The 17,134-nt window shown below is 46.1% G+C and overlaps 1 protein-coding gene across 8 annotated transcripts in view; it reads right to left on the bottom strand.

Annotated features, from left to right (window-relative positions):
- The window catches only part of LOC123948254 (BEN domain-containing protein 5), a 1,602,508-nt gene that overhangs the window by 225,320 nt on the left and 1,360,054 nt on the right, over positions 1-17,134 (bottom strand). For 3 of the 8 annotated variants that reach the window (XM_046014927.1, XM_046014935.1, XM_046014980.1), the window contains exon 1: positions 10,463-10,810. The exons of 3 other annotated variants lie outside the window; for them this stretch is intronic. In XM_046014927.1, the coding sequence (XP_045870883.1) occupies positions 10,463-10,688 (226 nt within the window). In that variant the 5' untranslated portion in view covers positions 10,689-10,810. Of the gene's footprint in view, positions 1-10,462; positions 10,811-17,134 lie in introns of those variants that run through there. 2 more of the 8 variants (XM_046014963.1, XM_046014988.1) reach the window with 2 other exon arrangements.

Raw genomic sequence — 17,134 nt, 5'->3', positions numbered from 1 at the left:
TTACATAGTATTAGCCACACATTTTTTTCCTTACTAAAAAAGAAATGAGACTCACAGAAGGCCCCAAACCACCCAGATGGGAAGGTGCAGAGCCAGAATTTGATCTAGGTGTCTCTACCTCTTAAACCCATGTTTATCCTCTCTAAACACAGGCCTGCAACATGGCAGAACGAGACTAAATGCTGAATGAATGAAGGATGGGTAAGGATGAAAACATCCAAATTCCCCAGTCCAGAGATCAAAACAGACCACTTTACTCCCACTCTCCTTCCAGATGCCTCTGTCCTCAGGAAGTCCCCAGAAAGCCGTGACCAATGCCAGGCATAACAGAAACAGGTTGTAGCCGGGCCTCGGGAGTTGGATGAATTCTTTGAAAAGGTAGACTCAGCAGTACAGGAGCTTCTGAAATGACAAGAGTGAGTTCCAGAAAGGAGCAGAAGCAGATCGTCCCTCCAATCCTATGCCTCCTGATCTGGATACTTGGCTGGGGAGGATCTTGAGGCTCCTGAGAGCTAACTAGTTCTTGGTTCTGTGGTAACACACATCAGTCTTCATCTTGACCGGTGCTCTAGGGATAAGGACTCAAGATGACCCGGGGCCTCTGTTCATCCTTTTCTTCAATCAGTGCACATTTACTGGGCTCTGTTTTGAGTTGAACACAATACTAAGTGTTCCTTGTCTTTTGGACCCTTCCAACACAGTATGTATTAAGAACCCCAACCAGAATGCAAGGTTTGACTTCCTGAGAGAGGCTGGCTCACGTGGGGGCAAACCTCCAGTCCCAAGGCCTTCCTGACCCTAATCCTGATTGAAGGTGATACCTCACATCTACATCTAGTCCACAGAAGATTTACGAACAATCACTGTCATCATCAAAAGGGAAAGAAATCGTTGGGACAGGGAGGTCCAAGATCTACTAAAAGCAGCATAGTCCTTTGAATGAGGTGGTCCTTGTTTGAAATTCCAGCTCTTCCACATACTAACTTTGGGAACTTGGGCAAGCTACTTAACCCGTCTGGGGTCTCAGGTTCATTATCCGTAACATGGAAATGATAAACTGTTTTCCAAAAGATGGTGTGTGTAAAACACCCAGCACAGAGCCTTGCTTGTCATAGGCGTTCAATGAATAGCTGCTCTCAGTCTGTCCCTGTGGGTCCCGTGCTTGGCTTTTATCCCCTGGCAAAGAGAACCACTGCAGGTACCTGCCACAGATGGAGACATGATGAAAGAGATGTTTCGGGAAGATTAATGTGGCAGTGGCAAGCAAGATGGATGAGGTGTGAGGAAGAGACTGAACACAGGGTGACAAGAAGCTATAACTCTTGACTGGTCACATTAATGAAGGCGAACAATGGTGTGGATCATCTAGGACAGCAAATAACTTCATGTAGCATTTTAATGTAGCTTAGGAGTGTGCTTCTGGCTTGGAATTCGAGGAAACCACGTAAGAAACTAGCAGTGGACTCAGACAAGGAAAACTCTCTAGTCAACCTGCCTTTGCAACTGTTCCAAGCTTAAGACTAAATAATCAGTTCTCTTGTAAACAAATATGTAGCCTCTGAAGAGACAACGCTTACTGATTCTGACTTTCTAATTTCAAGGCAAAGAAAACCACCAAGGATTTAGACATCAACTATTTCCTCCTCCTTTCCAGCTGCTGTGATATCAGCTAATTGCACCCATCCACGTGACAAATACTGAGTAAGCACCTACTATGTGCCAGGGCCCACGCCAAATTCTTTACAGACATCTATACATTTAAACCCCGTAATGGCTCCACTGAGGCAGAAATTGAGGCTCAAAGAAGTGAGATGGCTTGCCGAAGACATCAAACTATTATATAGCAGACACGGCATCTCAAATCAGGTCTGCATGACACTTGGGCCCTGTTCCTATCATGTAATCATCCTATAAGAAGAACAGAAAAATGACCAAGTTGCTAAAACTTCCTCAACTGAACTAAAAGGCACATATAAAATGATGAGTGTGTCAATATTACTTCCAAAGTGCCTGCCATTCTCTTAAGACCTTGCCTACACCCAAAAGAATGCCATGATAAATTCCCAAACTGAGCTGAGCTCTGTACCAGAATGACTAGATAGCAGACTCCTGAACTACAAGCTTATCAAGTCCCCCAGGCTCTAAATAAACCCCAGAGTCCTGATTCAAAGTTGTGAAAATACAGTATAAGCTACTCTTCAGAAATATAGAAGAAACTGGTATCTGTTAATAACCTGAGAGAGAGAGAGAGTGACAGAGAGAGAGAAAAAAACATCCCATTAATGGAGGCAGAGTAATAAGCAAATAGTATTTTAGAAAATAGGCAGGTGGACAGAAAATGTGAAGCAAGTCTGTCTTCAAAAGTGAAAAAAGTCCTGAAGAATCTGTAGTATACAGGAAAAATGAGAGAGGGATTGTCTTGATTCCCATTTTGCATAAAATCATGCTGGATCATGGAAAGGATCCAACAGCAGCAGTTGAATGTGGTGTGGGTTTGTTAGCCAGGATGAAATTCTGAGAAGCTAAACATAAAATGTGTACAAAGGTTTGTCTTGTTTTAAAAATATCTACATGCAAGTTTGAAGTTTTTCATATGTACAAAAATCCTATAAAGTCTTATGATGTTTGCATTAAAAACAGACATGTCACAGAGAAGACATGCACATTGTGTTCTCTAGTCTATGGTGTTTGTTTTTATAAAATCCAAGGCAGACAAAATTCTCAAGTTTCAAGGATTAGATCCAGTCAAGACAACACAAAGAAGAGTGCCTGATGTGGTACAGCAGAAAGAAATCAGGCGACACTGGTTCAAGGCCTGGCTCTGCAACTGCCTCTCCGGCTGTCAGCTCCTCTTCTTGATTTTCTTCTCTGTACAACACAGGAACTAGATGAGAAGGCCTTACCAGGTCCTTCAGCTCTGTAACCATGGGCCAGTCATCCGGAATTCTAGGTCTCTTCTCTTTCTCTTCTGTGCAGGGCAGAGTAAGAGTAGATGACCTAATCCCTCCCGGTGGGCACACTACAAGAAATAGCCTGATGCCATTCAAAAAAGGAGGCGAAGAAACTGCTAACTGGGTTTCAGTAGGTCTCCTCGCTCTCAGTCCTTCTGCCTCACTGGCCTTGGCACAGGGCTGGGGCACGAACAAAACCAGGAATTTCATCCTGCTGGCTCATTTGCTGGGGTAAGAAATGGCCCCAGCACAGGGTCACAAAGGGGCAAAACACACAAAGGATCACTAGCCTTTCATGCTGAAGCCAAGCCCCAGGAGGATTTAAAACACACATGTTAAATTTTAAACTTGTCTGCTTCTTACATGTGCTTGTTCCTCTAAAATCACTCCTTTCCACAAATGGTGGTACGCAAGCTGTTCTCTTCCCAGGAACTCCTAGCCACCACAGCCCTTAACAGCTGCCTTTATTGAGCAAATACCTACTATGTGCCAGACACTTTTCTGTATTCCTAGCTAAGTAACACAGTGGGCAAGCAGCGGATTACTATCCCTACATCACACATGAGCACCTGAGACTGAGAGAGGTGAATTAATCTCCCTAAGGTCACATCACTTCTAAGGAGCAGAGTTACCACTGGAACCCAGACTGTCTGACTTCAGAGCCCACTTTCAGTTCTCTAACACTTCCGCCTTAATATTTAAAGAACTGACCTAGAGGTCACCTAACCAAATTCTCCCATAGGGCAGAATTCCATTCCAGAATATTCTTGATGTGCTTACCATCTCCAGTGATCATGAGCTCATGATGATGCTGGAAGACCTTTCAATTGTTCATCTGCTCTCTCTGCTATTACCATGTTGCTCCCACCAATCCCTATGAATTCCACTCTTTGTATCCAACTCTGCTTTCTGGACCCCAAAGAACAGGCCTGATCCTTCCTCCACTGGGAGCAAAACTCAGACACTGAACACTACCAAAATATCATGCCATGCAAATCTTTTCTTCACTTCCGTATATATTTAGCTGCCCTATTCTATGTCTAACCAAAAGCTCAGAGGAAGAAGCAGTTGTATGTAGTTAAGAGAAACAAAAACAAGCCTAGATCTGGGATCCAAAGACCTCTCTCTTAGCTTGATTTTTCAGGACCCCCATCTGCCCTGCTTATCACTCGATTCTCTCTCTGTCCGTCTCTGGTCGTTTCTTCCCAGTCACCTTTTTTGGGCTCTTCCTCTTCAGCTGTGCCCTTAAAGCTGATATTCTGAACAGTTCTGCCTTGCATGATTCTTTACTCTGCACCCTTTCCCGCTGTGACCTCACCAGTCCTGTGGCTAATGACTTCCACATTGGGATCTTCAGCCCAGTTTCAGAGTGCTGTCCTGAACCTTGACCATGTGCCTGACTGCTCTCCTGGAGCATCCACCCAGCTGTCCCATGGGCCCCTAAGATTCAACCTGTCTCAAGCTAACCTCATCACCTCCTCTTCCAACCAACTGCTCTTCTAGTGCTCCCCACGGAGGGAGGAGAGGCCAGATCACCACATCATTCTCACCACAACCAGGCTGTGGTCAAGTTCCATGGATCCTCCTTTCTTAGTCCATCGCAGACCCATCATGACCACTGTCACCTTACTTTAGGTGTCACGCTTCCTGAATGAACCGACCCACACTTCTCCGCAAGCCCTGAGCATGTGGGAAGACACAGCCCGTTGCCTGGCACCTACAGTTCCTGCTAGATAACTGTTTGAAGAGCCTGCTTCTCCCAGGTCAGATAAGTAGCCCTCTTCATGGGGATGCAGACAAAGTATACAAAGATTCCTAGCTCTGAACCTGGAACCTAATGAGTACTTCATAAATATTTAACAAATTAGTGCTAGAAAGCAAAAAACAATGTCCATTCCTCCTGCATTTCCCTTCAGCATATGGCTGTCCACCTCATAGAACTCAATACCCACAAAACTTAAATAAATCAAAGAAAACCTCTTCAGGGCACGTACGCTCTTCTGGTAAGCATTTTAAAATGAAGAGTACACACATCTCTCTCTTGAAGGAGCTTATAAGACTAAGCAGGTAGACACAGTGGAAAGAGAACTAATCCTGAGAGTCAAAGATCTAAACATGAACTCCACTTTTCTGGTGTGTTTTTATTTTATTTATTTATTTATTTATTTATTTATCTTTCGGGTGTGTTTTTAAAAACAAAAACTAGTGTGTTCTTGAATAACAGAACATTACACAAAAGAGTATGACCTCAGCTTGCCTGGGGCAAGTTTTTCTTTCATCCTGTGAGCTAGAACTCTGAAGTACTCTGTAGCACATACCATTTCGTTGTAAGGAATATGTGGTTCTTGAACAAGAGAAATCACATCAGACTAAGCCTGTAATGGTTAACATTTCAGTGGAATCTGCAACAGATGACAGCAGGCAAGTTCCAATCTTTGCTCCAATGTGTATTAGCAGAACATGTCAAAACCTAAATTAAAAGTTTTCACTCGCTTTTTAAAAAAAAATAAATCCTTTTGTTGGCAGTCTCTCACTGATGACATGCAACAATCTTTGCATATGAAATCGGCTAGTCCCCTGCTTCGCTGCTAACTTTGTAGAAGTTCCAAAGCATTTCTGGAGCAAGTGATCTATTTGGACTGACAATGCCAAGCTGGGACCTGAGCCCTGAATGAGCTAAAATTACCAAAGCAAGAAGAACGTGGCTTTGGAAGCTATTTCCCCCAAGTGTGGGGTTTTTCTAGTCAAGGCAGTGATAAAGAATGTTGACTTTTTCCAGATGAACAACGCTGAATGAAACCTCAAAATCCCACTGCAGGTTTCTGCTCTGAAAAACAAGTTGCTGCTACAGAGGTTCCTGTCCTTCCTGACTTCCGCTTCCCAAATGTAATAAGTACACCTGTCTTCCCAAAGTTCATGAGTTCAGCATGGCCTGGCTGGTGTGGACCATGTGCTGGGCACTGCAGATGCAGAGACAAGGAAGGCAGGGCCCTGTCCTGGAGGAGATCACTGGCTGCTAAGGAAGATAAGCACATTCATGACTAACTGAAGCAAAACACAAAATGCTAAGATCCATAAGCAAGGGACAAGCAGAGTAAAGGGAGAGCTCTGAGGAGGGAGTGTCCCCTCTGGGGGCAGAGGGTAGGGCAGGGAACACCTTTGAGGCTGGCGCGGGGCGGGGGGCTTCCAGTATATTTTGTCCCCTCCTCTATCACAGCCCTCAGCTCACTGGACCACAAACATGTCACATGTCAGCCTTCCCCACTGGAAGCCATGGGCAGGTGCCCCATGTCAGACAATGATTAATCCATTGTGGTTGGTTCAAAAGAGTGTGTGTGGGATATTCTCAAGAGGGAATGAAACACCACAGGTCTAGGGCAAGTGAGAACAGTGGGCGAAGATGGAGAAGTAGTGTGGGGCTGGGGCCACTACAAATGCCAGGCGGAGAAGCTGACGTTTAATTCAGAGGCAACAGGGAGCTACAGAAGGTTCTAAGGAGAGAGGTGAATTGACCCAAGACTGTTTTTTAGAAGATTATTTGGACAGCAACTTAGAAAAGAGGCTGGAGACAGGGTGAGCAATTAGAGGGTCCTTGCACTGGTTTAGACAAATAAAAGCTGCTACAGGCCTGAATGCAGGCAGTGGGAATGGAGCTGGAAAGGGAAGGCTTAAAGAAGAATCTGGACAGTGCACCTAGAATCAGCCCTTACTCTGCCCCCACCTTTGCCCCTTCCCCACCAGTGCCTGGCTTCTACCTCTAGTCAGCACTCATGTCAAGTCCTAAGACTACATATTCCTCGAGGATAATGCCCATTTCTTTTTCATCAGTCTGCCCCTGACAAAAACCTATACTCTGCAGGGCCTGAGAAGTGAACTCTGTGGCCCCAGGTCATGCTGTCATTTCAGAGCCAGCACCTCCGATGTCCTGGTGCACTGGTGCCTTTGCTTACTACAGCACTGGGTCTGGCATACAGGAAGTAGTAAGTGGGTATTTGAGAACAAAAGGAATTTAGCACACCCAAATAATAATAACAGAGCATAGGTGCTTGGATAGAACGATGTGGTGTTGTAAGACTCTGAGCCTCGAGAGCCAGTGTTTGCCCTGTAGAAACCACCAAATTCAATACCAAGAGCCCCGGTGGCAGGCCAGACTACAGTTAGATAATGGTGAGCTCTCCACATGGGTAGCTCTCATTTTCACAACCTGTTTGGCAAATAAAGGACAATGAGCAAAGAGAGACCAAAGGTAAACCAAGTCTTGAGATATGTGGTTCTCCTGCGGAGGATGGGAGGGAGTTCCTTGGAGATTTTCTCAGGAAAATGACAACTGAAGGAGGAGAGGGAGAGGGCAAGGTAGTGTGTGTGTGTGTGCTCTGTAGGGGGAATGCTGGTAAGACAGGAAGAGGAAGAGCAGAATGGGCTTGAGAACTCAGAAATGAAAACTGTCCACTGGCTCAAAAACTTGCCTTGAGCCCCAAACTTCATGGTTATTTCTCCCATTTGCTTTCACTCCTTGCATGCATGCTGTGTGGCTGATAGGAATATCAGCTACTTTACAAAGGAGAGTGCCAAGCAGGGCCTGTGTTCTGAGGCTAACTTTGCCATTTATTAGCAGGTCAGTCTCTGAACCTCAGTGTCCTCAGAGATCAACAGCAATCTCTACCAACAGGGTCCCAGGGAGGGCGAGCAGGGACAACGCACAGGCACACAGTGAAACTATCAATAAAGGTGGGTTTGTTTCTTTTTCCCTTGGACTGAAATCGCCCTTTGTTGAGAAGAGGGCTATCTCATAGGGTCTGACACACATGAAACCATGGCATAAACCACCATGTCCCACAACAGCTGGCTTTGACATTTTCTGGATTTAAGAAGAGGTCCACTTGAACACAGCTCTGGGTTGGCCTGGGCAAATACTCAGTAAAGTACCACACTTTGCACCAACAGCCATGAAGTAGCCCAAAAACTGCCCCTTGACCCCAGGCCGTTGGTGCCAGAGAGGGATCAACTACTCGTGGTTAATTCACTAACACAAAGCCATCTCTGCCTCCCCCTGGAGAGCTCACCTCCTCTCGTCTGATGCCACAACACAGTGGTATTTATAGCTGGGAGATGCCAGAAGACAGCTCTTTAAGAGGAAGTGACTGCCAACAATTCTCAGAGCCGCCACATTCAAGTCAAGATGGAGTTTTAAGACACATAGGAGAGTTCTCTCAGGGTAAATGAATCCCCAAACCCACCCTGGCCCTTCCAGCCATATCTGCAGCCAGGGCAGCAGCTCCAATTTAAAAATTAACCAGCTGATTGGAATTTGAAATGTGGTCTAGCCAACCTCAAGTTCCCCCCGCCCCGTCTCCTCCCAAAAAAGTAGTGAAGAGGTGGGGGAGAGCGTTTTTCAAATCACTTTGCTCAAACTGGCGCCATGGTTCTTCTCTGGATCTGCTCTGCCAACTTCCAGATGTTGCCTAGATTTTTTGTGTTGTTTTTAATAACCCTAGAGATTTATCAACATTCCAACTTGGAGGATGAAAAGTCTATAGATTCAAGATTCATGGTTCTCAGACCAAGAACTACATGTCTTACTTAAGAGAACTTTCTTCGATTTTTTAAAATCAGAGTCAGTGAGGGCCGCCACCGCCTCGCAGCCTCTCTGCGGTGCTTGAAGAGCCAAGCAGTGTTCATGCTTGCTGAATGAATAAATGAATGAATGAATGGACAATCTCCAAAGGTGGGGAAACACTCATTACATACCAAGTCACATATATACCACTGACTCCTTCTTACATACATGGCTTCCCCCTCTCCTGAGGCCTTTCCAGATCTAGGAGTATAATACAATCATCAAGAAGCATACCTTCTTCTAGCCCAAGCAAAGCTGAGGTTACAGCCTAGTTACAACTTCCTCAGGCCTATACTCTTAGGGAATAGTCACCTAGTCCCTTCCCTTGGGTAATTAAAAGCAAGCAAGCAAACAAAATAAAACCGAATCAGCTACACAGGTTTCCTTTTTCTACATACTTCTCCTCATTCTGTTTTTCTGGACCCAGCTGTCACCAGGTGTTGTGAATGGGTCTACACCACTGTACCCTAGGGCTTGCCAGAGGGGTGGTAAGCGTGCGGTCTGTCAAAAAGTACCCAGGGTGCCGGTGGGTTTTTAGTTCTTCTTCCACTCCTCGAGTGCAAACCTACTTTCCAGAGGCCACAGGAGGTGCTGTACAGGAACTGGAGTCACGGGCCAGAGCTCTAATCCATTGCTCATTTGCCATGGGACCCTAGGCAGGTCACTTCTCGGTTTCAAGCTAGTTTCTCTATCTGCCACATTTAAATACGATCACGTGCTGGCTACATCTTTCAGGCCAAATGTGAGAAAGCAAAAAAAAAAAAAAAAAAAAAAGCTGGGAGAATTGGGAAAGGTCTTAAAACTACACCATCTTCATTCAGCTCCTAACCCTGGTCTTCCCTTGCAAACAGAGAGCAAGCTGGCTGACTATCTCTGCCCACTCCGGGGTACCCCCACCCCCAGCAGCAGCTAAAAGGCTGCTCCCTAGAACGGAAGTGATACTAACTTCTTCCTCTCATGTCTGTACCCAAGTCTCCTACTACCAGCTGGGAAAGAGGGTCCACTGACTTTTACAAAGGAAAAGGTGTCTCATGTAGCAGAAAGAACTTGGCGTAGTAGGCTGAAAGGGCTGGTTTCTTGTCCTGTCATCAGCTGAATCTCAGTGTCCTCATCTGTCAAAATGGGGCTGAGACCACCTGCCTTGCCTATCTGTCAGGGCCCTGAGAAAGCAGGAATGGGAGGTCTGGTCTTATCCTGACCAGCAATTCTTTCCTTGCCCACACTTCCCTCTCACTCAGAGAGCCTTCTGGGAGATTCAAAAGGGGTGTGGAGGCTCAGGGATGCTGAGTGCCACTACCTCTTTACCCCTGTCACCTAGCCAGGAAGGGGCAGGAGAGAGTGGCACCCAGCGATCAAGGCCTCCCTGTCCTGTCCAATGGTGACCGGGATGGGACAAGGATGTCACAGCTTCCTTCTGTGAAGAGAGACTCACACCTAGAAGAGTCTGACAATATCCACCTTGCCTCCTCAGTTCCAGGAGGCACCAAGGGCCTTAAAGGAAGAGAGACAGTGAAACTTAAGGAGACCGAAGGAGCAGAGAGGGGAAGGACCAAAGAGAAGGTGAGAGGCAGAGAAATAAGAGTGCAAAGGAGGGGAGAGAAAAGAAAAAGTGAAGGGGCCAGGAGAACAGACGGAAACAGAAAGAGGACGACAGACAGATACTGAGCGATGAAGACATACTGACAGCGCGGGAGTGTCGGGGAGGCGTGGAAGACAAAGGGGACCATCCGGTGTTTTTAACTGGTCTGGCCTTTTTGAGACCCCCATCCCCAAAAGAAAAGCCTAGGGGGCGGGCGGAGGAGGCCAGGGCGAGCAGAGGCTCCCCCCGACCCCCTCTACCCCGGGTCCCTGCCCCCGCGCGGGTCCCGCCGTCCCTCCCGGCCCGCTCGCTCACCTGCCAGCGCCAGGATCTGGGCCTTGTGGAGCAGCAGCGCGCCCCAGTCGCGGGGGGCGCGCGGGGGGCTCTCGGGCCCGGCGCCCAGCTCCTCCGGGCCCCGGTACACGGCGTACACCTTCTGGTTGTCAAAATCCAGCCGCGAGCGGGGGCTGAAGTCGCGCACGCACGACACTGGCAGCGCGTAGCAGACGTTGTCCTCCAGGAACCGCACAAAGGCGTACATGGTGGGCGCCGGGGGCGGGCCCCGGTCGGGCCGGTCAGCCCGCGGGGCGGGCGCGGAGGTGGGGACCCGGCTGGGGGCGCGAGCCGCGCGGCCGGGCCGGGGGGCGGGGGCGGCTCCCCGGGACCCGGGCTTCCCCCACTGTTATTGTTCCTGAAAGCACCGCTCTGCCAATCGGCTGCTCTCGCCTGGGCGCGGAAAAGAGAGGGAGGGGGGGAAGGGGGCGGGGGGCGGGTGAGGGGGGTTTGGAAGCGCACCGCCACTCGCAAAGTCAGACCCGAGCAATCACAGCCGGAGCGCGATTCGCGTAGGGAGAGGAAAGGGCAGGGAGATTGAATTGCAATAATAATAATAATAATAATAATAATAATAACAGTAGCATTGCAGGAGAAGGAAAAAATGCATTGACCAAAAGTCGCGCTGCGTGCAGGGAGTATTATATGGCTTCAACAGTCGCGCTCAAAACAAACTGAATCGCAACAAAACTGCATTGCAAAAGAGAGGAGAGAGTGTGAGAGAATGGACGCAGGACCTGGGAGGGGGGCAATCTTGTTGGGATCCCTAAGTGTAAACTTGCACTTGCAAGCGAGCAGAATTTTGGAGTGTTTCAAATAATTGCAGCCACTCCTCTTAGCTCCTTTAGTTCGTGTATTTTTCCCCCTTCTTTCTTCTTTCTTCTTTTTCTTCTTCCTTCTCCTCCTCCTCCTCCTTCTTCTTCTTCTTCTTCTTCTTCTTTTTTTTTTTTTTTTTTTGCAAAACTGCCAACTCCTGCTGTGGGGAGGGTCGGTCAGCCAGAAACGTTTCCCCAAAGCTGCCAAACAAGTTCTGACCAGAACTGGGGCTTATCTGGGATTTCCAGTTGGACCAGCTGGCTGAGGTGGTGGAGGGTTGGTCGAGGGCAGCTCTCAGCCAGAGGAAGCAGGGAGCACCCCTCTGCCCTGTAGTCTTTCTCCACTGAAGCACCTCCACCGCATGCCTTTCTTAGAGCTGGGGCCAGTTGGAAAGAAGGAGGGAGTGGAGGTGTACTCTGAGGGAGGCAACCCCAGGATTAGCTGGGCATTTTGGAATGCCTTGAGTTCAGGAATGGAACTCCGTGGAATACCAGTCTTTGCTGTCCACAGTATCATAGGCAGAAGAGAGCCTGGAGACCCTTGGGTGCCCCAGACAAACCCTGAACAACTAAAAAGGGGCTGACTGGGCTCTGCTCACAGGAACCACGTTCCACATCAGAGGGGGCCAGGACTCTCACAGGGATGCCTCCAAGAGGGTGGGCTTTTATACCAAGTTTGGGTACTTTTATCCCCAATTCCCCGCCCCAGATCTGGCACCTGGTAGGGACCAAAATTTTGGGTGAAGAAGAATAATAAATAGAAATCTCATTCATCCAGCTATCCAGTAATTCATTCTTGTTTTCAAGCAACCAAATATTGTTTTGGTAAGCACTCTATGCCAGATTCTGGCTAGGTGCTAGTCACAGAGGGATGAACAGAATGAACAAAACACCTAGATTCCTAGCAGTGTTTGATAGTGTTATCAGAAAAGGAGTCTTGGTTTTGGACACCTGGGCCAAAATTAGGTTACTAAATGAGTAACACCTTCCCTCTCCCCGAAACCCTTACAGTCCCATCTAGGGGTATTAAAAATGTGTAAGTGAGTAATTATATTATTGTGAGAAAAGTGTTCTCATAGAGGAATGTTTGTTGGGGGTGGCAGACTTAATTAATGTTATATTTTTTTTAAAAAAATCATTTAAATGAACTCAAGCTGTAAGAAAAAGATAAATGTACAAAAATATTGTTTCATAGTAGTGAGTGATTTTGTTTTCATTTGTTTTGCATTCATATATTTATATTTAACTATTTTTCCACAATAACTATTACTTTATGATCAGAAGGTCTTACATATTATTTTTTAAAAAGCACTGTACTCGCATTTCAGATCAGCTACACTAATGATGAGGTAGATAAACCAAAACCCGCAAATTCTTTCATTGTGATTCAGGGATAATGTTATACAGGCAAACCCCATAAACATACACCTCCCTGATCCAAATGCACAGGTCAGATTAAGTTCCCTTAAGTCTGTGGTATATATGTGGTTGTAGCCAGATATGACCTCGAGTTTCCTGAAGCAGTTGTTGGTCTGATTGCCGCACACGCTTGTGGAAAAAAAGAGGTGTCACACTGAGTTGTTCCAGAAGATTTACCCCTGTGATTATGATTTCTTTAGACTAATCTTAAATGAGTTTTTACCTTAAGAATACATTCCTGTGGTGGTCAAGGGGAAGTAATGTGTAGCAAGACTCCTGATAACTCACAAGATGGTTCATGCAGAGTTGGCCATATTTAATGAAAGTCCATGAAGCTTCAAACTGTGTTTGCAAAATAATTTCTAATACCATGGCCAATATCCTCTACCATCTAAATGAAGGTGACCACCAAGTACACCATCAGTCTCATCTTTCTTACCACCTTCCTGGACATAGTACATGCCAGATGCATTAAACTATTTGATATTTCCCAAGGTAGCATGCTCTATCAGATCCCAAGCCTTTATGCTTCTGTCCTCTTTCTGGGAAGTTCTTCCTCCTAGAGCGCATGCTGACATCAGCTTCCCCTGAAGACCAGCTTCAATGTCACCTCCTTTGTGAAGCCTTCCCCAACCACTAGCCCTCCTCAAGCACAGGCAGTCCCTGTCTCCTATTTTGTCCAGTACCTTTTATCTTCGTTCCATAGAGTGAGCTCCTTGAGAGGGGACAAAAGCTGAGTAACCTCAGCATCGGTGGTTCCTGGCATATTTATGCTTATATTATTATATTATAATATATTATAATATTATATATATATAATATTATAATATTATATATATATAATATTATAATATTATATTATTTATGCTTATAAAACGAACATGTTAAAGAAAGACACAGAGAGCACGAATAGCAAACCTCCTGCATGGCTTTTCTGAAAATCTGCCCCCTTTTCTCCGAGTTGTAGCTGAATCCAACTCTGTCTCATTCCCAGTGACCAAAGGGTGGGGACTGGCTCTGCTCCTTTTGCGACAGATTTGTGAACCTGTTAAATGTCACTGTACCCTCAGCTCAAGCAAATTCCCCATCCAAGTCACCATAAATAATTCTTACAAGGAGGTAGTTGCATGTCCCAAGAACCCAGAAAGAAGAAAAGAACAAACTGACACGGGCGCCAGCAGAATAAACAGACTCAAATACATTTTGCATGTAGGTGCACAGATCCTAGAGAGGAACGACAGGTACGGGATGCTCATGGAGACACCGCTGGACAGCCTAAGGGCAACAGAAAGACATCCCGTGTTTCTGCTTCCCATGTGACCTGCACAGTCAGTCTTTCAACACAGCTCCATAGACGGGCGCCTGGGAGGCTCAGCTGGTTAAGCGACTGCCTTCCGCTCAGGTCATGATCATGGAGTCCCAGGATCCCAGGATCCCAGGATCCCCAGGCTCCCTGCTCAGCAGGGAGTCTCCTTCTCCCTTTGATCCTCCCCCCCTCATGCTCTTTCTTTCTTTCTCTCTCTATCAAATAAATAAATAAACACAGTTCCATGGAGAAGCTACTAAGTACTTCCTCTACCCTGACGAAAATGGAGTCGAACTACCTCTTTGACTTGGAGGCAGTAGCCCGGGACTTTACACATAGCAGAAACCGAAGACGGGAGCTGATTTGTTGATTAGCAAGCAAAGGCAGTTCAAAAGTATAGATTTCAAATTTAAACAGGTGGTTAAAATGTCTGATTCAACCAAATCACAGCTGAATCCCCTCTTCACTACCCTACTCTAATGATCATCCATATGCCTCTTACATAATTCTAATGCCAGGAAGTTTACTACCACCCCTTAACTTTGGGACACTACTGACTGTGGATCCATGGACACGGAGGCAAAATCTTCTACCTTGTAGCTGTCACACTAGGTCTTATGTCAGTTATTCAAATATGGAAAACTTGGGATCCTGTCTCCTTAGGATCTTAACTATCTTCTGCTCAGACATCACAGTTCCTTCACCCATCTCTCCATCACCTGGTTTCGGTGATGATAATTGTGGTATCTACTTTTTCTCCAAAGGTTACTCTAACCCATCCACGCCAAGCACCATGCATATACATCTCAATTAATTTCACACGACACCCTTGAAGGGGTATGATTAACCCTATGCCAGAGTTGGGAAAAGCAGTTTGGCTCTGGCAGCCCTGGAGAGCTGTAGTCCCATTTGCGTTAGAGACAGTTTGCTCTAGAAGCAGTGTGGGGGAAGGATTGGAGGGGAGGCAAGACTGGGGAATGGGAGGCCTCTGATGAGGCTGGATGTCCTGTGACTGCCCCTCCTCAACTCCATCTTTCTGGGGCCAAATGTACTTTGCTTTTCATCCAAGTCATTTTAATGGAGCAGAAAGCGTACACATCTGGGGCAGCTTTGCAACCGCGTCTCCATTGTGCCTTCCTGTTGCGTTTTGCAGAGCCTTGGGTTAATGTCAAGCTCCTTCAGTTTAGCCAGCTGAAGCATGTTCAGTGGCAGCAGCAGGCCTTATGTTTCATATTACTGCATGGAATTCTCAGTGTACTTTGCAAAACTATTTTAAGGAGACCTAGGTTCTGTGAATTTTAAAAGCAATTGGAGCGTGTCTTTGCAACCTCTCCACTAATGATTGACCACATTTTTTCATGATTTTGCCTTTTCTTTTTTCCTATGATATTTAATTTGACTTTTAAAGTCTCTGCTTTAAAATTCCCACTACTGACCCCCAGAAAAGTAATTTGCGGGGCTGTGATCCTAGGGCCACTGTCTTCTTGGGTAGAGTCAAAGAAGTGGATAGGTAGCCAGGAGGCTCTGGACTGGCTGGGAGGCCCATGGCAGGCATTATCTTCAGCTGGGGACTCTTACCCCAAAGCAGGGGCATCAAGCCAGTGCATCCATGTGAACTCCCGATCATGAAGTCTGGCTGGATCTGGTTGTGGGTTTGGGGCAGCAGAAGAGAGTGGCCATAAAGAAGGGGAAGGAAGGAAAGAGAGGAGTTGCTGCTAAGGACAAACACAAAAGCCAGTGAACACTGCCTAGAGTTGGAGGGAATGGCAATTTGTCATGTAGGTGACAGCTTGGAGGGCTGAAGGAGTAGAGGCTTTGGAATCGGCCCAGGGGTTAAATCCCACCTTTGACCTATCTTTGCTGTGACTTTGGGCAGGGCAGTTCACCTTCCCTGAGCCTCAGTTTTCTTATCTGGAAAATGAGGCTATCTTCAGAAGGTATTGTGAGAATCGGGGCAGGAGTTTTTCACCCTCTCTGTGCATCTTAATCATCTGGGCAACTCAAAAAAATAACCTGCTTCCAGCTCCTAATCCCCCAAGATCTTGATTCAGTTGGTTGGGGGTTAGGGACTTAATTTTTATTTTATTTTATTTTTTTAATTCCCAGATTATTCTAACATCAGACAAGGTTGAATACTTCTGAGTTGGAAAATTTTAAGGTGACATGCCAGTCACATAGGAATTGCTCAACAAGTTGTAGATATTATTTCCAGGGAAAATGTACAGGGCTCTGGAGTGTCTATGCAACCTCTCTGAGGAACAATAATTTCTTCATCTGAAAAATGACATACCAGTGTGAAAACAAGTCAGGGTATTATAGTCTTAGGCCCTGGATGCAAATCCTGGCCAAAAAGTAAGGCCTATCCTCACTGTGTGATTATGGACACATTTCTAAATCTCTCCAAACCTCATTTTCTCCAAGGGAATATTAATACAGCTTCATAGGGTTGTTACGAGGATTAAATGAGATATGTAAATGTAAATGTAAATGTCTATGTAAAACATTTGGCAGAGTGCCTGACACATAGTAGTGAGACCTCAATAAATGATAGTTGTTGTTTTTGTCATGAGTGATATTGTTATTTATTCTGAGAACTCTTATCTCCATTCTGAGAGTCACATGCCCAATGAACATTTCTTGTATCAGATTGAATATAATGAGTTGAACAATGCAGGTAATTACCCAACGAGTGCCTCACCATGCTTCCATCCCAGTGCACGCCCTTTCCACTAGAGCCTGTGGGCATGGTCGGCCAACACATAAGCTCAGATCTCACACGTTCAAGTCTCTGAGGCTCAGGGCCTTGCCCAAACTTGCAGCACACACTTCCAAGAGATTGTGTTTGGAGCCATGCATTCTCTCAAACTGAGTTTGTGAAGTATTTTCTTAGAATAAATAAAAATGTGTATGCATTACATAAAATGTAAAATGCAGAAGCATTTACAGCAACTGAAAGCCCTGTGAATTTGTATCTTGGCTTGATGTTCAGATCACAGATAATGGTCAAGTTCAACCACTTAGATCTCAGCTACTTTATGACCTCATGTGGGTCACACACAGGAGCTGGTTACACAGATGACCTGAATTCCCGATGTTTTACCCAGGGGTATATAC

Source organism: Meles meles, chromosome 1, assembly GCF_922984935.1.
Source record: "Meles meles chromosome 1, mMelMel3.1 paternal haplotype, whole genome shotgun sequence".
Lineage (NCBI taxonomy): Eukaryota > Metazoa > Chordata > Mammalia > Carnivora > Mustelidae > Meles > Meles meles.
This window is presented reverse-complemented; position numbering and strand designations above follow the sequence as displayed.